The sequence below is a fragment of the Lonchura striata genome, chromosome 2, assembly GCF_046129695.1.
Source record: "Lonchura striata isolate bLonStr1 chromosome 2, bLonStr1.mat, whole genome shotgun sequence".
Taxonomy (NCBI): Eukaryota; Metazoa; Chordata; class Aves; order Passeriformes; family Estrildidae; genus Lonchura; species Lonchura striata.
In genome coordinates, this window is record NC_134604.1 from 44,544,113 (window position 1) to 44,570,375 (window position 26,263).

Below are 26,263 nucleotides of genomic sequence, written 5' to 3' on the forward strand. Positions count from 1 at the left end.
AGAAATGGGTGCTTGTGGGCACTGGTCTTGGTATTGCTGTCTCCTTCCAGGACTATTCATGCATTTTGAAGCAGACAAACTTGGGCAAAAATCAATAGAGGTATTTGGAGTTGCATCCAGGACTAGGATTCTTCTCCTGCCCCATCCAAAGGCAGACTTTATCACAAAGGTATGACCAGATCCTGCTGCCCTTGTGAATTTTGCATTGCTAGCTTCATGGCTGCACATGAACTTCAGCAGAAGACCTGAAAACCTCTTGTCCAGTCTGGAGCTAAGACACCCTCTGGAAAAAATGGCTTTACATGGACTCTAAACCCTAGACTATTACACAAGAATTAAACCTAGGTGGTTGAAATTTCAGATTTCACATAGTCCAGAATACTGTGGACAGTATTGTTGAACTAAGACACCAGTGTTGCCCATGGCCTGAAATTCCCAAGTCCATTTGTGGATCTGTGCCTACATTTACAGACAGTCACTGGCAGGGAACAGGTTTTCAGAGTGGTGATTTGGCACGCAAAGCATTGTGACTGTGATAGCTACAGAGTCTGTTTTAAAGCAGCATTTAATTCTGGTGATTCGCAGCCATGATGATTATAAACTTATTTTTCTAATCTCTCCCCCTGCTCTCCATTTCCCTCTAAAATTGATGAGGGTTATATCATGTTGTCTATCACCTGTCAGAAACCACAAAATAATCTGAAAGCATGACCAGATCTGATACCATTACATCTCAAATATTCATTTTCTTTGTCTAGTTCGAAAATTGTTTTGTATACAAGAAACAATCTAACACTGAGGTAAACTTTATGAAGAAATCATAACACTGTTTCAATGTATCACAAATGCTCCTTTAAAAAACTTGAACTGACTCATGGCAAGACGTTTTGTGGTGACTAGTTCCTCACAAAGCTTCGGTTAATAGGTCCCATCTGGAACACGAGCAGCTCTGTGCTCTGCCTTCTGATGATGCAGTACATCAAACAAATCCCCTAGACACTCCCCACTGCAGGCTCAGTGTCTGTCTGGTGGTGGTCATGGAGCCAAAACTGTGAGAACCAACATTGTAGATCAGAATGAGCAGGAAGAGTATGAAAATATAAGAAGAATAACTAATAATGCCTGCTACTGCATAAGAATCTTAGATTTCACAGCTTAATTCCTAGTCTCGCATTTTAAGTGGGTAATTTTCTCCATCCAGTACAGTTATAGATCTTCCCTTAAAGGCTTTTTCCTGTGGCAACTGCACACTGAGTCCCTGTCATCAGGCTGAGGTACAAGTTCCATTCCATCCCGTATTTCAGGTTTGCTGGCTTGGCGTTCGGCATATTTCTGAAATATGTAAACAACATTTAAGAATGCTATAAGCACCAACATATAATTCATGAAGCAGAATTTTCCTCCTCCCTTCCACTCAGCAGCCTACCTTTATCCAAGCTCCTTATGCCATTGTTCACAACCTCTGCACAAGGTGTCTTTGTAACACACCTACTAATGGGCCACGTTGCTTCTGAACACGAGCCTTTCATGTTTCTGCCTATTATTATGGTAACTTGAATATTGTCGTCATTTGTGCCTAACCATTTTATGCAGATAATGCATAAAAATGTCATTGTTGTACACTGAACAGTTCCAACCTTTGTGTTAACCTGTGGCTGGTGAAGCTGTCATCTGCCTGCATAGCAGTACAGGAAAAAGATATTTTCAGAGAGGAGAAAATTCTTTCACTAGAGATTTGCATTTTCTAAGGAAGCAATGACTACAGGGCCTGCTTCATCCCCTACACTCTACTAGTCATACTTCTGGAACTTTTTTTCCATGTATTCATTGTTTTGCAGTAGAGTAGCTCACAATGTAAGTGTGAGAAGTATGAAGGGGAAATGGAAGAAAACTGGATATACAGATTATCTCTCACAGAGATCTACTGGAAACCAAATACCAAGTGACAATGAAAATAGGGCTGACTGGGGATGGGGGCAGAAAAAAAATTCCTGATTCTGTAAAATAACTATGATGTCAGGTAGCTTCTTTAATGATGAAGCAGGGTTTAACAAAGCTCTTCGCACTGATCTCCTATGAATAACGTACCATTGTCTACTACTGATCTAAGGACTGAATATGAAATTTGTAGCATCAGTAGCAGCTGCGGGGAGAATAATAAAGTGATCTATTGTAGTCACCTGGAGCACTTTATAATAGTAGCAGTAAAACCTGTGAGGCTGAAGTAATTCTCTTGCCATTAGTTGTCCTTCTTTAGCAATTTTTCTTGCTTCCTCATCATTTTCCTGGAAAATTCAGATGAAACAAATGAATAACAGAGCAATCAGTGAGTTGCTCAAAGCCTGACTAGCATTAGAAGTTTTATTAAATGGGCTATTCAAATCTGCAAAATTAACTGCAATTACTGGTGATTGCAAAGGCACGATTAAAATTGCAGATTTGTTTAAAAATACTGGATTGCTTTTATTGTCACTTACTGCTACCTTAGGACTATCAATAACAACTTTCATGACTAACTGTACAATTTTGAAAACTCAGTTGATTACTGTTCTACCATTTTGTCCAAGCCACAGGCTTCTTCATAATCAGTTCTAATATCTCCCAGACCTACTTAATTTTACAGAGGACAAAACCACAGCTCTTGTCCTGTCCAATGCAATGGAATTCAATGTCTTCTTTTTAAAAATAACTGCATGAATTCATGTACTTATTCTCAAGCTTTTTAGGTCTATGTTGCAAAGCTTTTAGTACTGTCCTCTGATTCCTTAGGTAGAACTATAGTACTCTCAGAAAAGAAACTCTTCCCGTGTTTTTTTAACCTTAACAACACTTTGACTTAAAGCACAAATGGTGTTTTCAATCACAGAACTGTATCTGTTTGCTAACAGGATCCCAGCCTCTCACTCTGAGTATGTTACAGAGAGCAGCAATATTTTGTACATTCAAATAGAACATGCAGTGACTTCTGCTCTAATCAGGGGCTAAGAAAGCTATAGCATTAATTAAAGTACTATCTAGGAATCTGGTTGTTTCTTTCACAATTACCTTAGTCAGTATACTAAGGCTCTGACTCATGAACTCTTCTGCCCATACCTAAAATGAACACTTAAGTATTGCCCTAAACAGAGATGGTTACTTCAAATAAGGTCTCCCCATTTTATACTAACAACAAAATGTACTTCCCTTATTCCAGGATTTCAACAGAGTTCATGCAAAATATATATGTGTAAATACAAAAGAAGAGACTATTCAGATAAATTGTTTACATGTTTGTTCATCACTTTGAACTTGAATCAATAATGGAGCTTACCTTAGCCCATTTTATTTTCTCTAGCAAGTCCTCTAAGTTTCTCTTAACTGGAACATAATGTTTCCAAGGTTTTAATCCAACATAGAAGTGTTCATAGTACTGGGAATCTTGCTTCAATACAAGGCTGTCACCCAGCAAGAGGTATGGAAACCTGTAAGCTGCTACAGTGCCATCTATATTCACTTGGTATTTGTACTACAGTGTGAAGAGAGAGGAAAAGAAAGGTGAAATGCTTTGTATCAGAATGGGAACAACGACTGTATAAAATATTATTTTAACAGGCAAGAAGTAATCATGTTTATTCATTTTCATCTTCAAATTCGTTTTAGCGTTAAGCACGTGTAGTTTCATGGTCTTCTGGATAACATAATGGAAAAAGGATTTGTTTTCAACATGAGGCTGACAGTCAAGAACCTTTGTGTCACATGAACTGCCTGATGGGCGTCCTATTGAAGTGTCCTGGGAGAGAGCAAGGGGTACAGCAGGGAAGGAAAGAAAACTAATCTATACTTCAATTCAAACAGAGTAAATTTATTCTGACTTAACATTATTATATAGAATAACCTGAAAAGTACTATTATATAAAATAAGCTGAAACATTATACTAGAAATAACTATGAATGTACTGCTTTGGCAGATGTTCTTGGCTGTTACAGCATTTCTGAAATATTGATCTTCAGAATAGAACTTCAAATGCTATATATTATAATGGCTTTATACAGGACTCGGTCCCCTTTATTTTTTATATCTCTCTTGCAGTAGAATTTTTATTTTAAGATAGAACAAAAACACTAATCTATTTTTCTGATTTGTTACTACAAAGATTCTTTCTGACATCCATAGTGTACTTTAAATGGCTGTAGGTTGTGTCCATTGTTTTCATATTTATCCCAAATCTAAGAAACCCAGATGATGAGAAATCCAATTTCTCAGTCTATTATAACATAAAAATAAGCCAAGATGTCTCTCTAAATGTCTTTCTTGGCTTTCTCTACAAGTGTGTCACACTAGGACATTGATTACAAGTGGTTTATCTACTCTGCATGGACTTGTGCGCCCACAGCAGCAGAATTGTTTTGTTTACTGAAAAGAATTAACAAAAGTAAACTTTGTCTTTTCAGTTGGTAGAACTTGACAGCAAAATTAATCCGAAACCATAATTTGATTGCTACCTTAAAGAAGTCAAAGAAGCCCATCAGCTGAGCCTTCCCCAGCTCTTTTTCTTTTTCTCTGAAGAAGAAATATCCAGTTATTCCAGCATCTAGTAGTTCTGGATTTTTCTTGGATAACTTGACAAGATGGAGACGTTCTTCTCTGCTGTCTCGACCTCTAAATAAAGCCCGCTCAGTTTTGTTTTCCCAGAAGGGGCCTATGAGCAGTGAGTGATAAGGCAAAAGCAAACAGCAGTGAAATGTGCAGGATCTGTTCAAGGCAAATAAGGAACTTGGTCTGACAGTGGCATTACACTTGGAGACATGGTAGGACAGGCAGGGTTTCCCATAACTCCTTATTAATCACAGGGTTAAACTCTCAATTCTGGTTCGAATTTTGGGATGAGAAACTCATACAAGGAAATACAGAAAATTGCTTTTCCTCTCAACAATTTTGAATTTCAATAACTTCAACTATCTTGAAAGCTACCTAAGGGATTATTAAAAAATACGTAAGGAAAATACTAATAATTAAAGCAATTCTCCATCCATAAAGCCTGCCACAATAACCTAATTTCTTTAGCAAAATCCACCTCTGTTACCCAGCAATTTAGTTAGGCCCTTGAAGAACCACTTAATGATGCCTTCAAAAAGAAATTAAATGGCTATGCTGTGTCCTCTAAATACTTAGCAAGAGTCTGAAAGACTTAATCTCTGCTTACTGCATTAAATATGCCCTTCCTCACCTTTCTGCTGAAAATTTCCCTGAAGGACCTACTAAATGGAGTAGTCTCTTACTGTCTCCGAATTGGAAAAGCAGCTGTACTAAATCAGTAAACACACAATGCCTCTCACTGACCATTTAATTGAAATATTAATTTAAAAACTAATAAAGAAAAGAGGAACCGAGAACTAATTAAATAAAAAGAAATTACTTTCCACTCTAGTTTTACTCCTTAGGTATTGCTTATGCCATTTGTATGATCCCTAAGTATTCTTTAATTTCCTGACAGGGAGGAAGACACCTGTCAGTAAAGCTGACTCCTCTTTCAAAGCCAGAAAAGCAATTCAAGAGATCTCACTCTGAGGTATTTTTTTCATATATACAATGTTTTCTCATTTGAAAGAGGCTGAAGCACAGTACCAGCTTACTTCTTTCAGGATTCAAATTAATTTTTTGTACACAGAACATTGGACCACAACACAGTCAGAAAAAGGGTGACACTTTGATTAGAATAAATATATTTGAGCCCTTTACTGAGGAGAAAGGCCTTTTAATTACATTTAGTTTTACTTTGCCCGGTCACATTAGGCATCTTCTGGACATCTTTAACATAAAATTCATGTTTATTGCAAACTGCACTTCTTAAATTTTGTTTCTAAATGATACATCTGCGTAGTGGCAGTGTTGAGAAATGTTTGCAATCTGTAAAGACTAAGCTGCTTGTATTCAGAGATGTCCCAGGGCACTTTCAACTGAAGACTTCAACACCTTATTTGAATGCAACTTGCTTCTTCAAAATCACAAAATTCTTTTAAAATCCATACTCTCTAATTCACCTGTATTTCCTTGAATGGAAAGGAGATCATTGGTGACTCCACGCAGGGTTTCCAGAGTTGAGTGGGTTACATCATACGTCGGCAGGACGATATCTCTGGAATCCAGAGAGCCGCACCAGGAGATGACAGGTAAGGGCCCAGGTGTATCATTAGCTTTCCGATGCTCAACGGGCCAGTCTCCAACATTGAGATAAAACTCCACATCAGGAAGACGAACCTAAACGTGTACCCAAGACAGGATAATAACACAGAGAAGCTGTCTGTCACTCTTACATCTATTCCTCAGTTCTCTCATGTTACGTAGACTCAGTGCACCTACTAGATAGTTCATAGATTTAGCTCTGCTCAATGCATGAATTCCAAGCTTCTGCCCTGCAAACAAGTTTGGAAGGAACACCCAGAGGCCACAGAACACTCCCAGCTGGGCCTTAGCCCTTGGAGCTTTCCAAGGATTTTCATTACTGCCAGGACCAGCCCCACACATTACTCCTAACACCCAATGTTGTCTTGATGGAATGTCAAATCTTTCTTCAGGAATCATACATGTGAAGATACAACAACAATTGCAGTACTGCCATATTAAATTATGTTTAGCCTGGACAAGAGACAACTGAGAGGGGATCTTGTCAATGCTCATAAATATCTTAAGGGCAGTTGTCAAGAGCATGGGGCCAGAATCTTTCCAATGGTGCTCAGCAACAGGACAAGGGGAGACAGGCATATACTTAAACACAGGAAGTGTCATCTGAGTATGAGGGAAAACTTCCTTACTGTGAGGATGATGGGGCCATGGAACAGACTGCCCAGACAGGCTGTGGATATTCAAAACCCACCCCAGAGGTGATCCTGTGCAACCAGTTCTGGGTGAACCCGCTTTGGCAGGGGAGTTGGACAAGATGTTCTCCAGAGCTCCCTTCCCACTCCAACCACTCTGTGGTTCTATGATAGTCTGCCATGATCCAAACCGATACCTTCCTGGCCAGTGACAGGAGCATTTCATCGGAGAACATTTTGAAGTCTGTGTACTTCCCCAAGGAGCGCCGGTAGATGTGATTATCCCGAATGGTGTAATGAACAATAGCACCTCGTGCTTGGCTGAACTTTGCTGGCATTTCCTTAAGCATTCGCTGCAGGTCAATGGTGGGAAACGAAATGAAGTCTTCTGTAATCTGAGGCTCTTGGGATGGACAGGACATCATGTCCTGCCAGATCTCAGGGTCTTCTTCAGGACAGTCACAGTATTCATGATAAACTGGTTCTGTGGAAAACAAAGCACCCAGAGTCTGTATGTGTGATTCTACAGCACACATAATTTATACATTACAGTGGCTTGGCATTTTTATACCATGCTTTCTAAAGCTTTCCTGGGCAATCATCCTTCCTATAATTTCTGGAATTCTGCAGTGTAACTGAGAAAACAGCAACATTCTTCTTTTTTCAGAAATACAAGACTTTTTATTATCTGGGTGAAATTATTCTGCTAAATGAAGCTCCACTGCTGTGAACCTGCCAAGCACATGGAGATTCAGAACTGCTTGAGCTGTCCACAGCTACCACAGCCCAGGTATTGCAGTTTCAAATACATCCTAATTCAGAACTTTGACACATTATATCAAAAAATACCCTTACCTTTCAAAATATAAGGTGATTGAGCCACATGCTGATCACCATAAAATATCTCAATTTTTAAGCCTTTTGTGACACTTCCATACATCCGATACCGCATAAGGAATGTACCATCATTTCTATCCAAAGGCCGAGGGGTGTAAATTCTGGTTACTTCTTTTGGAGAAAGTGCTTTAATTACCACTTTGAACTGTGTTCTTCCTGGCAAGAGGAAAATAAAACCAGACAAAACCAATTTAAGCTATTAGAATTACATCTAGTAAATAAAGGTAATGAGCAAACTCCACTGAATTAAGACCATTGAATTTAATTTATTGTTCACTACAATTTTTAAATTATACCAAGTTCGTAAAAACTAGTTTCCAGTGATGAAATATCATCCTACCAAATATTCTTAGTCACTGCACACCTCTAAATGGAAAATCTGCAGGTGTAGATAAAAGGTTAAATATTTGATTACAAGACAGAAGGAATGGCTAACAGTATTTTGAAGCTAAGATTAAGTTTTATTCTAAGTTTTCAAGTTAGTGCTCTGAGGAACAATAATTTCCTCTGGAGTAAGAAAGACAGGAAACCAAGTTAAAGTAACAGGAGAAAAGAATACTTGCCAGCTTGTGGAAAGGCAGTTGCAGCATGCAGGAGTCACATACAAATTGTTCAGCTTTGGGCTGCTGCTGACTGTCTTGCACATTTAAAGTCTCAGCTACTGAAAAGCAGGGATAAGAGAATGATAGTAGAGATGCTCCCTGGACATCTGTCTGACCTGTGCTTAAAGATCACCAGCATTTCATCATTAATGCACTAAGACATGGAATAATTTATGGACAATATGAGTATGCATAAACATAAATATATTGTAGTCCTATCACAAGTGGTCATTGTCAACCTTATTAATAAAAAAAAAGGAGTAGGACAGTCTAAGCATTGTGAACCAAACAAATACAAATGAATGCTACCAACAAGTAGTATACAGAAATAAATGAAACTGAAAAAATCCAGATAAAATCAAGATGTTACTAAAATCTGAATATGTCCCAAAAGCACTAAATGGTTGAGATGTCAAAGGTAACCCTATACTTCGCATCCACAGATAAATTCACTGATGTGGTAAGTACCAGTCTTTTAATGATTAATCATGTCTTCCTTAGATCACTGGGTCTTGAAATTGAATTCAAGTCAAATACTGTGCAAGAATATTCAGATTAAATTACTATCCTGAAAGAATGAACATTTCTGCCTCTAAAGGTCATTGCAAGTCACAACCACCATTTTAAACTAGCTTCAAAGTAGCTGACTTTAACCAAGTACCCTCTCCCTATGACTATCACCTAGTATTATTTGGATGAATAAGTATTCACATCCACAGTATCTCATGAGGTTCACAAAGAAAACTGTTTCCTGTTGGTATCACGTCATTGTCTCCTTGTATCCATTCTATTAAACAGCATTTTTATTTGGTATAGTGATTTCCACTGAAGAAAAGTAAGTTTTCAGCTGTCATAAAAATGAGTGAATATTGTGAAATCAGAAGTCAAATATTACTGAATATTATCCTTGTCCTCACCTACAGGAAGTAACTACGTAGGTCTTTTCCCCTGCTAGTTATATGTGTCCTGCTCTAGACATGATGAGCGCTTGATGTACCCACAGGACATGTTAGGTTTTGTTGTGGCACTTTAGATATAGGAATCATTTGGTGAGGGAAGTGACTGATAACAAAGCTCTCTGGGAAAAAGCTAACTCCACTGAAAGTGAAGAGGAAGAAAAATGAGACTGAGTATCTTGTGTAAGTACAAATAATTCACTGGAGGAAACAGACTTCTTGTTTGTAATTTACAACATTCATTGTGTAATGGGGCCAAGGCCTCTACTGTATACTTAATCATAACAGTTTTTGCTGATTTTTATTTTTTATTTGGAGGAAGTTACCATAGTATTTTCACTCATGTTTTTTTTTTTTTGTTTCTCTCAATCCAAAGAAATTACAAAAGAAAAATGTGTCCTTGCTGAATCAGCACTACTAGTACTTCTCTGTTACTCTGAAAACATGTCTGAGACAGCAATTTACGTCCAAAATAATTTCCCAGTACTGAAGAGAGACTAAAATATAGATACAGACAAAATGGGATACTTTAAGAAATCCAGATAATCCACCTGCTTTACGCATTTTTTTTTCTCCTGTGCAGCTTGCAAAAGAGGTACACCACACATGGGGAACAAGTGACAAAATGGAGGGAAAGAGGGAAAAGATACTGAATTTAGGCAAACTGCTAGAGAAGAACAAAAAAAACCTAGTCACCCCATTTCTGACATGTATGCTGAAGAGAAATTAAATTTCTGAAAAGAAGATTTTTTTGATTCAACTGTTTTACTGGAATTGTTGCTGGTTACTTTCACAGATGAAAATCACAAAATCGATGGACTCACTACAGAGACACACAAATTATTAGCCTATGCTTTCAGAGTCGGATGCAAGAGCATACACCCAGTAACAAATACAGGTCTTGTGTGTGACCATCACAAAAGCCCAGGGATCATGGTAACCAAAGAACCAAAGAGAGGTCCTGCAGTGGCCAGGTATGGAGGTGAGTGAACTGAGATGTACAACTCTGTTTGGCAGCACTGGAATGAGAGCTGGAAGAAGCATGCTCTTTGAAAGCATTTGGTGAAACCTGCAAGAATACCTGGGAAGCCTTGAGAAATATTTGTTAGCAGAGTGTGTAGATCATCTGAACAGCAGTTAACAGCTGATTTTATTATGGTCAGTAGTATATAAAGACATGGTTGGCAGTTGTTAAACCTAGGATAAAACCTAGCAGAAAAGAAGGATAAAGCTTATCCAAGTAGACAAAGGAAAAAAATCTATGCAGTTTACACTAAAATAAAGTTCTGTATTTTCAGCAGGGATTTTCTTAATTTTTTTTGAAATAATTTTTCCAGGGAAAGAATGAATTCTGCATCATTCAACATCTTCCTACAAAGGCAGGTCAAACACTTACAGCCTCTAGGTTGAAATTCCAGTGTAATGTGCAATGGTGCATATCAATTCTGGTGAACAGACTAGATATTTAGAAAACAAATCTGGATTTAAAATCTACTAATTATGCTACACAAGTTTTATAATGGATCCCATTGAGTCCTTACACACTTGACTGAAATTCTAATGTACACAAAAAATAATTTAATAGATTTGGACAAATTTCACAAATGTGATGCCTTAACCGCAGCTCTGCTACTCTGACCAGTGTTTCTGTTTTGCCATAGGGGTGATAATGTGAATTTTTTTCTATCTCAACAGGTATATTTTGAGATGTATTTAGTTTATATTGGAGAGTGGCACCTAAATAAATATTGTTAATTGTAATTCTTAATGACATTTTACAGATTTGAACATTTTAAATTATTCGAGAACACAAGTTTATAGCCAGGGTCTCTATGAATCCTTTAAACAGTGCTCATACACTGGAATATGATGAACTCTACTGCTAATTTTTTTAAGGATTCTAGGCACCCTCCTAAACAATTCCTGGCATTGGACAGCAGTTAGCACAGGCTGAGGCAACAGCTCTTCCCTGCTGGTAGCACACATGCTCTGTCTTTGACTGGAGGCCACAGCAGGTTATGGGATGCATGGAGATGCCAGATGCCCCCATGCCAGATGGCACGGGGACTTGGAAACTTTCCTGGGACACTGAATTTATTAACATCAATACGAACACACACGAACACGCTGCGATCAAAACTAGGTTCTCAGTACCCATGTCCTCCCAGTTTATCTTGGAGGACATACACTAGCATGCGAATCCAATTGATCTTCACACCTTTTCACCTTTAGCAACCTGTTGTTTGAACCCACGGCTCAGCTGCCACCGCACAGGCAGTGAGCATGCAGTCACATTCTGGACTGCAATTACAAAACTGTGCTGACATCCAGCACCAAGCTGCAGCAGCAGATGGAGAAAGCCCAGACCTGAAATATCTGAAGCATCCACACTCCTGTCAGATGGAAGACATACCCTGTATGATATACAGCTACTCCTTAATTTTGCAAGCAGCAGCCTTCTAACAAGACATGAAGAGGCCGTGCATACTTGGTAGCTGCCCTCTCAGTACCATCGCTGTGATCAGTAAACAATACACAGCAAATTAAGTAGGTTCTACCCTATGTAAATTAGAAACACTAGATTTCCTCTGGGGCTACCTCAGGGTTATCTTCATTATGGAATCTGTGACACAAAAGTAATTCTTATTCCAAATTTAAACTATTAATATAGAGTGTGTGGAGTTAACTTGCAGCAAACAGCTGACTTGCATCATACCATTGGCCTGCAAGAACAAACCCAATTCCCACCCTTAGGAGAAGTGTCATGGGATGCTTTGTGCTTGTGCTGAGTAAACAACAAATGAAAATTACTCCTTAACGGAGCAGCAGCAGTAGGATAACAGAGCCCAGAGGGCTCTGCTGACTGAGATAGAGATTTTAAGCAACTGGTGTGAGCGCGGCGTTAAAATAATTACGTTACCACTTCCCAGCTGTGTACTGGGATTTTACGTCCACTAGCTCTAGGAACACCGGTTCTTTCTGAGCTTACGGTTCTTTGCTGTAAATTCCATACTGGTGAGAGCAGAGGAGGCACTGGGCAGCACCAGAAGAAAGGAGGCTCTGACCATGGGCTTCGCTTGCCATCCCACGTGTCCCGGCCGCTGCGGAACAGGACGCGGGGGCAGCCTGGGAGCAGCGATGGCACAGCCACCGCACGGAACGGGGAAAGGAAGGAAGGAAGGAAGCAAAGAGGAAGGGAAGAGGGGAAGAGCCGGGCACCTCCAGCCAGGTTCTGCGTCAAAACCGCGGCGCGGTTTTCATTCCGCGCCCCCGCCCCGCGGAGCACACTATCGGTACCTGGCGGGGAGCGGGAGAAGTTCCGTCCGGCCGCGCTGACCGCCTGGATGTAGAAGTACCGCACGGGCACGGTGATGCCCGCGTCCAGCCCGGGGCCCCACGCCAGGCTCCGCTCGGCGCTCACGGGCTCCGCCTGCAGCAGCAGCGGCCCCGCGGCGCCCAGCAGCAGCAGCAGCAGCAGCAGCAGCACCGGCAGCAGCCCGCGGCCCCCCATGGCCCCGCCGGCCCCCATGGCCCCCGCGGCCCCACCGCGCCGCTCGGAGCGGGTCCGGAGCCTCCTCGGGCCCTGCGCCCCCGCCGGCTCCCCGCCCCGCGGGGCGTTCCGACGGCGCCGGGGCCGGGCAGAGCCGCAGGGAGGCGAGGAGAGGGCCGGGCTTTGCCCGGGTGGCCGAATCCGTCGGCGACTTTCCTGGTTCTCCTCCTACTCCGGGCTGTCCCGCGATGTCCGCAGGGAAGTGGCGGGGTGAGAGCCCAGCCCAGCGCAGCGCAGCCCGTGTGCGCCGGGCCGGCGGCGGCAGCGCGCCCTGCCCGCGGGGCTCGGGACGGGAGCGGGCTCGGAGCCGGGCACTGCCCCGGGCAGCGGGAATGCAGCACGGCGCTCTGAGAGCGGGCAGCGGGCTCGGAGCCGGGCACTGCCCCGGGCAGCGGGAAATGCAGCACGGCGCTCTGAGAGCGGGCTCGGAGCCGGGCACTGCCCCGGGCAGCGGGAAATGCAGCACGGCGCTCTGAGAGCGGGCTCGGAGCCGGGCACTGCCCCGGGCAGCGGGAAATGCAGCACGGCGCTCTGAGAGCGGGCAGCGGGCTCGGAGCCGCTGGGCTGCGGCTGCCTGTCCCGAGAGGTTTTTCTTCCCTGACTGTGGGCGTTTTGCGGGACTCTGAGGAGCAGATGATCGGGGGGTGTGTCGCCCTCTCTCAAAGAACGCGTTACCTGTGGTTAAGGATACACTCAACCAGCAGCTGAAGAGCTGGCCTGGAATTTAGAGAGGAAAATATCGTCTTTCTCTATAGCTTATTGTTACTGCCTTGTGTCAGCTGATGTACAGTGATTGCTATAAAAGGGAAAAAAAAAAAAAAACCCAAACAACAAACCTGACATAATTTGAAATTCCTCACTGTTTTTAAGATTTCTCATAGCAATTGAATTTAAAGTGAAGGACAGAGCAGGGACCCTATTAGGACTCACTGACACCTGATTCCCTATCACTGGGCTTAGCTCCCTGTCCCAGAGAGGAGGCTCAGACCATGCACCCATGCCCAGGTGCTCCTGAGGTCTGTGGATGAGATGCTGCTGGTGGCTCTCATCAGTGCTGTGATGCTTGGTGAGGGGGGAAAAAAGGATCACGGTATCATCCTCTAGAAAATATAACAACAAAATAATTTCACGGATTTAAAATGTGGGTTACAAGTAAAGAGGGTAAAACTCCAATGATTTGTCTCCTAAGGTTGTTTTATCATTATTAACATTTGCTGCTACTAGAAAGTATTTCAAGGTATGAGTAGATGGGAGGGCTTACAAGGCTGTAGGAGAATTAAATCTAGCTTTTGGGCAAGCCTGGATTTTCACATGCAAAGCAATGAGAGCACAAATGGATTCTGCCTGGTTTTGAATAACATGAACATCAAGTCTTTATGCATACAAACAATGAAAAACAGGTTCCTTGAAGGAGGAATTACCAAGTCTGGTTTCCTCCTTGCTTTTGTCTTTAGTCTCTTCAATTCCCTCGCTTCAGATAGCCACAGTGTACCATGTTTGATGCTTCCAAGAGGTGAGAAAAAACTTGTGTAGTGTTTCAGGATGGCAGGGCTGAGGTCAGGCAGGGACATCAATCTGCAGATCAGGATCAGTCCCTGTGAGGGGAATCAGGGTCAGACACCACTCTGGGATAGCTGCTGTCCTGCGGTTGTCAGCCTGCAGAGAGGGCCACAGCAGGGAGGGCAGAGGAGAGATGGAGACCAATGACCTATGCCATCAGTGGGGCAGGGACTGATGGCCCCAGGCTGGGCTGAAACAGTGCCCATGGGCAGGGAGAGTCAGAGGAATCAGGGCCTGATGGTGCTCTTGCACCCCTTTCCCTGGGAAATAGCCACCCCACCCCAGGTATGGGCTGGGAGCAGCTCTGAGGGAACGGCTCTGGGGGTCCTGGTGGGCATGGAGGGACATGGGCCATCAATGGCACTAACAGTGGCCAACAGCAGCCTGGGCTGAAGGAACAAGGGCAGAAGTCGAGGGGAGTCATTATCCACCTCCACTCAGTACTTGTTAGACCTCATCTAGATCCTGCATCCAGCCTTGTGCTCCCCAGTACAAGACATCAATAAACTGGATCAAGTCCAGGGGAAGCCACTGAGATGGCAGAGCTGGAGCACCAGCCCTGCAAGGAGAAACTGGGGCAGCTGGACTTGCTAAGCCTGTTAAGGTCCCTTTGATGAGGGGGTGGACCTCACAGAAGCCCCCAGGAAGATCATGAGATGGTGTAGGGCAGAAGGATGAAGGACAAGTGGCATGAGTTGAAAGAAAAGATGGTCACCCTGTAACATCTCCATTTTATAGGCTGAGGCATAGGTTGCCCAGAGAGACTGTCTAGTCTCCATCTTCAGAGATTTTCAAGCCTCAAATAGATGAAGCCTTAAAAAGCCAGCCCTGACCTCGAAGCCAATCTGCTGTGAGCAGGAGGCTGGACCATAGACCTTCTGAAGTGACACCCAACCTGACATCCTTTGATGAAACCATGACATTTCTGTCCCTTCTTTAAAATGTCATAAAGATGGGAGAATGCTCAAAGATCATCTGAGTACATGCATGACCTACTGGGTGGACAGAGAAACGACCATAGTGCATAAACCATGTTTTCTTCCTGAACCAGGCTGAAGGACTGCTCAGGTACCACAAAACTGGCTGTAGTAATTAAGGCTGCAAGACTGTGATTAGTCTCACACTATTACACGGCACGTGGCAGACAGGTTTCTCTCAGGCCTAATTGCAGCTGAAGGGATCTTCACGTGGAGCCATCACCTTACTCTTGGCCTCTACATGGAGTATTGGCACCTCAAGGCAAGTTGCAGGCATACAGCTTTCTAAGGGCTTAATATATCTACTGTAAAGATTCTACCACGGATGGAAAACTATTTTATGTGCTGGAGACTTGTCAGCTGGCAGGACACGAGAAGACAGCACATCCTGCTTGAGCCCAGCAGCTGATGTGACTGCTGGCAACAGCTGCCAGATGGACCAAGGCTGCCTGCCCTGCTCAATCCATGGCTTTGTTGGCCATCAGCACCCCGATGATGTTGGCAACCATATGGATGCCGGATTATTTTTTTTATAATCTGCTGCATTCACAGCATGTGAAAAGCAAATACAGTACGAATACATTATATATGTAAATGTAGAATTTATTTCAAACAAATAATTTTAAATGTGAAAATCATGTAAATTATCAATATTCATAGAATATATTTTTGCTAAAGAAAATCTTGGAAGAGTGGAAGTGGAATTTGGCTCTGCTAACCTTTTTTGAATAGCTGAATTTTTTGAATAGCTGATAAACTATTTTTGAATAGCTGATTGCTATTCAAAAGGCTCCCTATGTTTTCATGCAGTTGACTATTAGAATACTGTTATTCAGTGCAAATTTTAGTTTACAGATCCTCAACAGGCTGCAGTCTTCCACAACTGATTTACAATCAAAAACAGTTTTTACTTGCTTACATTAAATCAAGCCATCTGATTTCCTGTCATACACAGCACAGCAAATGAAAAAAAATTATGCCTGCAAAGTGAGCACTTAATCCAACTACTGTTGAATGGTTAGAAAATATTTCCAAATAAAAATGTTCTAAACCATCCATATCTAGTCAAGAAAAACCATATGACAATTTACTTCCTTTGTACACATTTCTTTTATTATTCTGTACCTTATGTAGGCTGGTATCATAAATTTTTGGATTAATTTATTTTGCAGAAATGTACAACAGTAGAAATTCCACAGATACTCAGCTGGTTTTATTGTCTTACTCTACAGAATCCTGTACACACAGAGAATAGACATTTACAGAAAAAGGTAATTTCACCTTAGAATACCACTTTTTACAAGACTGCAATTATACATTAGTCATTTCCTTCCAGCATTGCCTTATGTCAGCATATTATTTTATCCTTGTGAAACAGGCATGTGGTCGAAATCAGTTCTGTCTATAAATATACAGTTTATGTTAGTCCTTCTATGTACAACAAAAGACAAATTACCCCAGCAAAAAGTAACTATACGTATATATCAGTACAGGTTTGAGCTACAGACCCACTTCTTTAACGAAGCTTACAGTATGAAAAAATAAGGATACCTCTTATCTACTGTAATATTTTTATCTTTTAGTTTCTTGTGGAACAGTCAGTGATACGAGCATTGCTTGTTTTGTGTAAAATATATTATTTTAAAATACCAATATGCTGTCCTTCAAGTTAGAAAAATATAACTATGTCCTACAGAAATTTTATTGAATTAAAAAGCATATAAAATATGGACCATCATTTCAGACCATATATGAAATTAGAAACAAAGTAGAAGAAAATGTATAATTATTTTAAAATATATCTTCTGGCTCAGTGAGCCACTTCTGATTTTTCATAAAGAGAGAATAAAGCTTAGTTAGAAATTTAATGGCCAGGGACAAGTTTTGGCTACTGAATAATAATACTACATTATTGTTGTGGCTGAAAAAGAGCCAATGGAACATGTTTACACCCATTCTGTTTAGAGTACGGTGGTCACAGCAGGAACAGTTGAAAAATACCAAAAGGGGATGGCAATTCGACAAAGGGCAAAGAGCCTTTCTCAGTGTTTTCATTTACTTTGCATGTAAGAAGCCACCAGTCTGTAAGTGCAGCAGTGTCCCAGCCAAGTGCCCTCTCAGGCTGCCCCAGGTGCTGCTGCCCTGAGGGAGCCCAGTGGCTGCAGGTGCCTCATCCTGAGACAGCCGAGCAGAGGCAGCTGCAGAACTCTGGGACCTCACAAACTGTTTTGGTTATGTTCTCACCACTAGGACAACTATGGATTCAAGCTATGAGGTTAATACAAGAAATTAACAAGCTAAATAGTTTTATATTTTGAATTGTTAAAACTATATGACTTTTAATCCAAATTAACCTGTTTCTAAGACCAGAAATCTGGCCTGTCATATCAACTGTTACCAAAGCTGTGCTGGTTATGAATCTTCTATGTCTGGAAAGCAGATTTCCATGCTCAACTGACTTTCTTTTGGTCGATTTCTCAGTTGCTGTGCCCTGTGTTGAGCTTTTTCTCCTATACTAGAAGTACTTCTGCAACTCACATTGCTCACTGCTCTTGCAGTGCTGTAAAGTCCTACTGTGGAATCTGCCTCAACAGCACAGCAGAACAAATGCCACCAGGGACATTGTTGCTATGCTTCCCAGGAATGCACAAAAAGAACATTCATGCAGAATATGCTGTAAAGATTTAAGAGGTTTCAGTTTGTGAGGATATTTGTTCAGTGGGAAGGATTAGCATTATCATGCTTGATAACAAGGAAGATTGGAGAAACAACAAATTATCAGCAAAGTAACATTTTGGTTTTCTGTTAAGTTCTGTAAGAAAAGCTCAAGCTCAAGCTTGAATTTATCCATTCCAGCACTGTGTAGCTGGCAGGAACCTAAATACTGCTTGCTGACTCAGAGGAAAGCCATCCTCAGATTAACACTGCCCAAAGCTCCACAGATGTTTACCTTTTATTATTTGGGGAAGAGATTTTTTAACATTGTTTTTCCCTGCTAAGAGAAACAGGAAAGGTGAAGCCACACATTTAATACAAAAGTCAAATGCTTAGCTAATATACCATACTAACTCCCTTGAAACTAAGGAAGCTGTACCAATTTATAGCAGCACAAGAATGGGCCCAGTGTATTTAACATGTTTTTGCCTGCCCAGAAACTACCACACTATTGTGCCCTCTTAGTACCACAGTCCCTTCATAGCTCTGATTCTTTATCTATCTCATCTAGGTAATATTCATCATCAGTGGTGGTATCACTGTCTGAGTCCGAGTAAGCAGCCAAGTCTTCCACATAGGTATCAGTCAGCTCTCGGGGGGATGAAGCAGCTGATGACATTTTGCTCCCAGCAGAACTCGAGCTCAGAAGCTCAGGCCTGTTTATAGAAGAGCTCTCTGTATCTCTGAAAGCACCAGGGTTGTTAAGTAAACATGGTCTCCATAATCGCCCTTCTGTGAGTGACCTCTTAATATTTTCCAGGAAAGCCAGTTGTTGCTCCTTGCCAAATATACCAAATTCCACAGATGGATACATTAAATTTCTAGTGCTGTAGCATTTTTCATCGTCTGATGCCCAGTTTTCATTCTCATCACAAGACAACAGCTCTGAATAAGATTTAAATCTCTTCCCATGTATGCCATCTTTGGGTAGAATATTGCTTCCCGAGGCAGAGGTCTCAAGGGAATCTCGAGCACAAATGCCCTCAGAGAGGTGACGCTCACGCTGACTTTTCACACGGCTCTTGCACAGCTGATAGCTATTGAGGTTAGCGTTTTCTAAGCTGGCAGGCTGAGAGGTATTTTGACGCTGACCAAGCAGTGTCTGGGAAGTCAAATTTTGCTCTGGACATGTGTCTGCCTGCAAGCAGCTATTTACATGGGTGTTGGAGTTTTTGTCAGTTAAAAGTGGCGAGGGAGGAGCACAGGTATGACTGCTAGCTCTTCCTTTCTCTTCATCCAGTGGGTATGAGGTAGTAGCACTGGGAGCAACGGGCTGCCTTTTGCTTTCTAACCTGAGATCAGGTGTTTGGGAATTCTTATTTCTTGTAGTTACTGGTTTATCTGGAAACAACGTTGTGAGTTTTGGCCTATTTCCCACTTTCACTGCAGTTTTTTGAGGACTGATGGCCTCCTTCTGGGTATATGAACTTGTAAAAGTCCTCCTTTTGCTGTTAACAAGCAAAGAAGGATCATTCTGATTTTCAGTCTTCTTGTTATCAGCTGTTATTGGTCTTGGATTATTCTTGTCAGAGTTCAGACTGTGATTCTGATTTTCATTGTCCAACTCCAGGAATGGCTGGTGAGAATCCATTGAAATCAATGAGTCAAGGGACATGTTGACCTCTAAAGTAGCACTTCCATCATTCTGTGAAAAAATGTTACTTATGTGTGGTTTGGGGGGTAAATTTTTACTTGAAAATTTACGACTTGTTTTGTAAACAGCTGCCAATTTATTTTTAATTGAAGGTCTGTTCTTCCTTTTCTCTAGATCTTTGACTTTGTCTCTTGTGCAGTCAGAGAGAAGCTTGTTCTCCTCTTCTGCAGTCTGTGTTATGTTCTGATCTTGTGTAACCCTGGGGACTTTATCTTTAATGTTCAGGTTGCCCTCATTATGCCTCTCTGGTTCCTGAAAACCACTGTAAACTTTACCCATATAAGAACTCTGTGAGTTTTGCTCTTTTTTAATTTTTGAATTCTTTACTTCATCTGTATCTGTGCTAGCCACTTTGTCTAGCTGAAGAAATGGATCAGCACTGGAAGCTGTGCTTATCTCAGATGCTTTGCTTGAAGACTCTGGAAGCACTTTGCTACAAAAATTTAAACCATTCTCTTTTTTTCTTGAACTGTCAGTCCTTAATTGCAGTCCACTAAATTTATTATTACACAGAGGGGTGGTTCGGTGTAGGACATCTACTCTCTGTTTAACTTGGGCACTATCCCTGTACGTATCTTCCATGGGAGTAAGTGGGACATCAGCATGCTCTCTGTTACCACTCCTTCCAAGGGAACTCTTCTCTCTGGAGCCGAGCAATAAACTGTTCAGATTTTTCTTGTTCAATTTTGGGGGCTGAGAGCAGCTTTCTGAACTTCCCTTCTGTATGATATTTTTATTTGTTGAATTAGAATATAAGGGCTTCTCTAAATGTCTGCCTGGCTTGGGAGGGGTTGATAAAGTAGACATCAGTGGTGTGGCTCTTTGTAAAATTTCCTTCTTTTCTTTTACATATATTTTTGCCTTTTGGCTGCTTGAAGCATTAGAAATGGCCTTATCTGACTTAGTCACTATCGCAGTGGATTGTGGGCCACCAAAAGAAATTTCTTTTGTCACCACATCAGAAAGTGCATTTTCTGCTAATGGAAGATATACTGAATTATCTTTCTTGTTAAGTACCACACTCACTGACTTCTCAGAGCTAGGGGATAAGTGAGAATTCTCTTCACTGTCAACAGCAGTTCTTGAATTTTGAGGTGTGACCAGAACTGAAGATACTTGGTCAGAAGAATATGAAGGCACCTCTTTTTCTGAAGTAGTAGGGAAAAAAACATTTGCTAAACTCACATGACCTTCATTTTTCTTGTTTTGTGTTCTTGGTGACTGAGCAGTTTCTTTGGGACAAGTTAAATCTGCATCCTCTGAATTATCTCTAAAGAGGCTACAAAATGTTTTTGAATGCCTCCGTGGTAGTGTGTAATAAATTGAAACTAATTCATGATACTTGACATGATCTTCATCAACACAAACGGTAAATGTGCTTGTGGTTTTATATTTCTGCAAAAAATTTCCCCCTTCCTTATAATCTGAAAACACCGAGGATTCTCTTCTACTTAGATGTTTACATCTGTTTGTCACATCAACTGATGTACTGCTATTTACTGAATCATTACTATTTTTGGTTAATGGACTGTGGTAATCTTTGTTACTTGTGGCAGCATTTAATGATGCTGATGTTAAAAAGGAACATTTTGGGTCTAAACAAGACACATCTCTTTGATTAGAATAAGAGGTGTCAGCTCCATGCAGAGTTTCTGACCTTAAACAATTGTATGTTGTTCTGTTTTCTCTAGGTAAAGAGATGGGCGTCTCTGACATAATACTACCAGCAATGCTAGCTGATTTTCTAGGCAAAGTGTAATAAATAACAAGGGGGTCAGAAGATTTGGAGCTGTTTCTGCCAGGGGAGCCAATAATGCTACAGCTACTGGTGTGTCTTGGTGAGCTGTCTTGCCTGTGAAACCTTCTGATACAAGGTGAAGTACTCCTCATTTTTTCAGTTTCTTTTTCAAGGCAAAAATAACTTAAACTATTTTCAGAGGTATTGGGGTCTCCATCAAAGCCACGCATATAAATATTTCCAGAATTTACATTTTGTGGAGAACTAGTAGTGAATTGTCCATTACAGTCCTTAGTAACTAAAGTGCTTGCATTTTGCAGTGTCTCCTGTGAAATCTCTTTGCTAACACTTGTTCTATTCACTTCAGCTGTTTCCCCCACTTCTGCTTGAGATTCAGTAACAGTGCAATTTACCGAAGAGCTAGTTAGCATTCCTAAGCATTTAGCATTGTCTTTATGAGAAAGTGCTTGTGGAGAGTTTTGTGAGAAACTAGATGAGAGCTCAGGAGGACAGAACATGCCTTGACAGTTTGCTAATTTTTCAGTGGATACAGCAGAAGTAACGTTTAGTAGTGAGGACTGTCTTTTTGGAGTAGCTTTGTTAAGGGCTTCTGCACTCCAATTATCCTGTGCTGCATAATGCAGATTATGTTTCCATTCTTTCTGACTTGGAAGAAAAGGTTCCTTCCTGCTCCCATCAGCTGGCAAAATGCAGGGAGGCTGACTGAACACACTATTGGGTGGGCAATCATTTTCCTTCATTTCTACATTTCTTGTATCACCATTTGATGTATACATTTTTGCAGTATCTACTCTGGCAGTGGCTTGGGCTTGTCTCGTTGATGTCACTGTTTTAAAGAGAGATACATCTCTTTGCCAAACGGGAGAAGCAGGGCCGTTAGAGGAAAAACTCTGTTTGCTGATGTAGCTTGTATCTGCTTGTTGAGAAACTGAGGGCAACAGTGTGTCTTCATCTGGCTGTTTCACACCTTCAGCCTTTTCCAGGTGTGTAAAATCTGCCTTAGTACCGCTTTGGGTAACAACAACTGAATTCCTGTTCAGTTTTGTAGGTTCTGGTTGGTTCTTTGAATTGGGAAAGACTGACTCATCAGTTCTGATACCAGATGAAGAAACAGAAGAGGTACAACTTAGCCAAGGCTGACAGCCCTCAGTGAATTCTGAAAAATTTCTGTTTGCACTTCTTGTCATCCTTTTGATACCTGCATTTTCTGGAGAGTACATGTGAAAATCATTCTGCAGGCGCTGTGAACCAAACTTGGCATTCTTTGCATGTGCCCATTGGTGGTCATTTAAATTAGCCATAAATGCTTCAAAGCTGGCATCAGGGGAAATAAACACATCATCACTGTAACACTGAGGAATATCAGCCCAAGAAGGATAGGTGTCTTTTCTTCCATAAGAATTTTTTTGGTTTGCATACAACTGCCCATGAGAAGAGGTGTCTCTATAGTAGGATCTAGAGAGATTATTTTCTGATTTGTATAAAGGATAGTTTTCCCAGTTATCAAAGGGCAACGGAAAAGTAGCTTTGTCAGGGCAACTAACTCTACTAAAGCAATTACTGCTTGAAATAGATCTTCTGTAGTGGTTTTTTGAGTGGTAACTTGGGTATTTCTTAGTTTCTTGTAAAGAGCTGGGATATCTACCATGGTCTGTAGCATGAAACTCCATCAGTGATTGAGTTCTAAACATTGTTTCTGGAGTTTGTTCTGAAGAGTCTGGTGTGTTGTTCCATATAATGGAAGACAGAGGAATTCTCTTTGGGTTCTGTCGACCAAACCTTGGTACAAAACCATTCTTGCTCTCCCTTGCCAATGGATGCTGTAAACTAGATGCTGAGAGCTGATCAGAAGATACTGATGATGGACATCTCCGAAGGGAACACACAGAGTAACTTCTGCCAGCTGTGTCCCTGTTCATACAACCCTTGTGCCTAAATCCGCTGTTGTGTGTTACGGAAGGAGGATATAAGCTCCCTTCCGAAGACCGTCCGAAAGAAACCGCAGACAGCCTCCTGCGGTGCAGACGAGGATTTCCATCGACTGCATCACCATAACTGCAGTCTTCTTGAAAGGCTCTTTGGTGCCAGTTTATATATGCACTGTGTAACTTCCTTGGTCTGATGAAAATCTTGTGTTCGTCTTTGGCTCTCAGTGTTCTCATTCCATCTGGGAAAAATGTGCTAGGCATGTCACTCCAGTCATTTCTCTGTTGCTCTCTACTAGCAGTCTGCCTCTTTGAAGTAGGACATGCACTACTACTTTGGACATTTGATGCACTGCTTGTAGAAACGATCCTGTCCAAAGGGTCTTGGGTTTGTTCCTGGGCCAGCTGGTCATCCAGATCACTTAGAACTGCACAGAGGGAAAAAAAAAAGATACTTGGTTTTGTTTTCTTTAATAATCTTCCGACTGCTTATGTTAAAAAGTTTCATGTATTACATTAATAATCAGAATTGGCTTCTCAGTCAGCTTCTCAGCATTCAAAACCTTTCCCAAACCACATGTTCTTCTTCCATAGGATTTTTCATCAGTCACCCATTATGACTACAAGAAAAAAAATGTTCTCCGCCATGACTGCTCTTTATGTAAATGTTAGTCTTTATGCTATTTAAAAGAACAAAACAATTTGAAGTCCGAGTTCTCACTCACTGTATGTGTCTGCGTGTGTGTGTGCGTAAACCTTCCAAATATAGTCTGTAAGCAAAAAAATCCATGAAAAGAATTCACTAGGCAAACATGGACCTTTCTGTGTGTTCACAAAGCAGTTATGACATAACTATAAGAAAACAGCATCCTGCAAACCATCAAACAAGCATATTCAGTAGTCTGGCATGTCCACTGTTTATTTCATTCATAAAATAAGTTCTCTTCTGAACTTTATGAGCACTGAAAATGGAATTTTCTGGATATGAAAGGGTAATTGAATAGTTAGGAAGCTGTGATTCAATCTAGCAACAAATATGTATTTATATAAATATATAGGCAACCTCATGAACTGGAATTAAACACTATGTAGCTCAATTAACCAAGATAGTCAGAAGAATGACAGCAATGTATTAAAACTATTTTTATTATCAAAAGCAATTATGCCTTTGCTAGTTGTATTCTGCTATTTTCAAAACACTACACATAATATAAAATGGATATGATTGTTTTATTACAGAATTTCCTAATCCACTTAAATACATAAGACTGAGTGATCGGTCATTACAGATCTCTGCTAACACTACAAAAGCATTAAGAAAGCATCAATAAATATGTATAGTTGCAATAAAATGTGATCCAAAGGTTCTAAAATTCTCAATTTTTCCTAAGTTTCTTTTAGCACACAAAATAGAAGACTCCTGAGAAACTCAGAACAAGAAAAACGATGAGCTGTTTCTGAGTCTTCCATTGGGAGGATATAAGCCAAACTAAATAGAACTTGCAACTTTTGACTGGGGGTATAAAAAGGCTCCCAGAAAACTAAGTGAATGCCATAATGTCTCTTGCTTGTATGGTTTGTGGCTTCACAGTTTATAAAACCAGGCCCAGTAATTCATTATTATTAAAATTATGCATGCAGGAAACTGGGATAGAATTCTCACATAACCATATGTATGCATCTAAAGGGCACAGTATGGGCTCCCGGCAGAAACAGCAGAGAGAACTGTGCACAGTTACACAGGATTCTTCTGAACTGTATCAGTATGAGATGAAACACATTTTAAGTATGACTGATCACTTACATCTCCTGAAATCAATTTTAGAGTACACATTCTGCTGACAAAGACGACAAAAAGAAATGGCTAGAAATGAGCCATGTTTTACAACCTGTGCTTTTGCAGAAAATTATTTCAAACCACAGTCACTTCTGGTAACAATACTATCAAACAATACCAAAATAAGGACATACACTTACCACTGAAAATCTCCTTCTCTAGCTGTTCATTCCATTCCAGTGTATTTTTCTCCATTGTTTCATTTTGGTTTGTATCGAAAGAATGACTGCTTGTTTCAGTTGACATTGGGGTATTACACATTTCAGCCTGTTAAAAATTGTAAGGTAACCTGGTTTCAGTTCTACATGTGGGTTCAAATCACATTTCACGTATCACATCACAAACTGTGTCACATATCCTGGAGGTGAGCAAACTCTGTCAGTCCAGTAAATAATGTATTATTAAAATACACAACTGAGGGTTGTAAAATTGCATGCATTTTATAGACTTCTACACATATAATAAGGAGAACTACTCATCTTGTTCTCATCCTGTAGCACGTTTTGGATAAGTGCATAGTTTAACTATTTTATCCAAATGCATCCTTATTGCATTGTATCTCTCAATTTAGTTTTTCACAATCACTTCTTCCTTGACCAGTGTATTTTAAAATTCAGCCACTGACCTCCCAACAGAGATTTAATAATTTAACACTACAGTCCGTTTTCTTCTAGGAAGACAGCACTTAGTGGTAAAAGTGGGGAAAATGTCATCCTATTCCCCATCTGTGTTTGGATTACATGTTAAACTGAGAGGTTCTATGCCACCCATATTTCTCTGCTTTATTTCTTGGTTTTTGAAATATGAGAAAAGGGTGGTGACCATTTTACATCTTCCATGCCTTTGATTATACACTGCATACCTTCTTAGTCCCCTCTGTGGTTATGCCACCCAACTAAAGATAAGGAAAAACATGTTAGTAATACAGAGTAATACAATAATTAAGATAGAAAATATAATCCTTGGAAGAAAACTTGGTATTTCAACAGCATGCACTTAAATTACATCAGAAATAAATCTGTTGTTTTATCCTTAA

At 40.8% G+C, this 26,263-nt stretch overlaps 2 protein-coding genes across 4 annotated transcripts in view; both read right to left on the reverse strand.

The window, feature by feature from the left end:
- Positions 1–547: 547 nt before the first annotated feature.
- On the reverse strand, positions 548–12,761 carry POGLUT3 (protein O-glucosyltransferase 3). The gene is made up of 8 exons (XM_021529377.3): positions 12,548–12,761; positions 7,651–7,848; positions 6,993–7,279; positions 6,022–6,238; positions 4,483–4,679; positions 3,311–3,505; positions 2,181–2,285; positions 548–1,332 (listed from the first exon to the last, which is right to left on the reverse strand). Exons 1-8 carry the CDS (start codon positions 12,759–12,761, stop codon positions 1,207–1,209), a joined length of 1,539 nt encoding a protein of 512 aa, XP_021385052.3. The 3' UTR covers positions 548–1,206.
- A 3,667-nt stretch (positions 12,762–16,428) lies between these two features.
- The window catches only part of EXPH5 (exophilin 5), a 36,941-nt gene continuing 27,106 nt past the window's right edge, over positions 16,429–26,263 (reverse strand). For 2 of the 3 annotated variants that reach the window (XM_021529378.3, XM_021529380.2), the window contains 2 exons: positions 25,368–25,494; positions 16,429–23,818 (listed from right to left, as the gene is read on the reverse strand). In XM_021529378.3, coding sequence (XP_021385053.2) covers positions 18,531–23,818; positions 25,368–25,494 — 5,415 coding nt within the window. In that variant the 3' untranslated portion in view covers positions 16,429–18,530. Of the gene's footprint in view, positions 23,819–25,367; positions 25,495–26,089; positions 26,123–26,263 lie in introns of all 3 variants that reach the window. The other variant, XM_021529379.2, reaches the window with a different exon arrangement.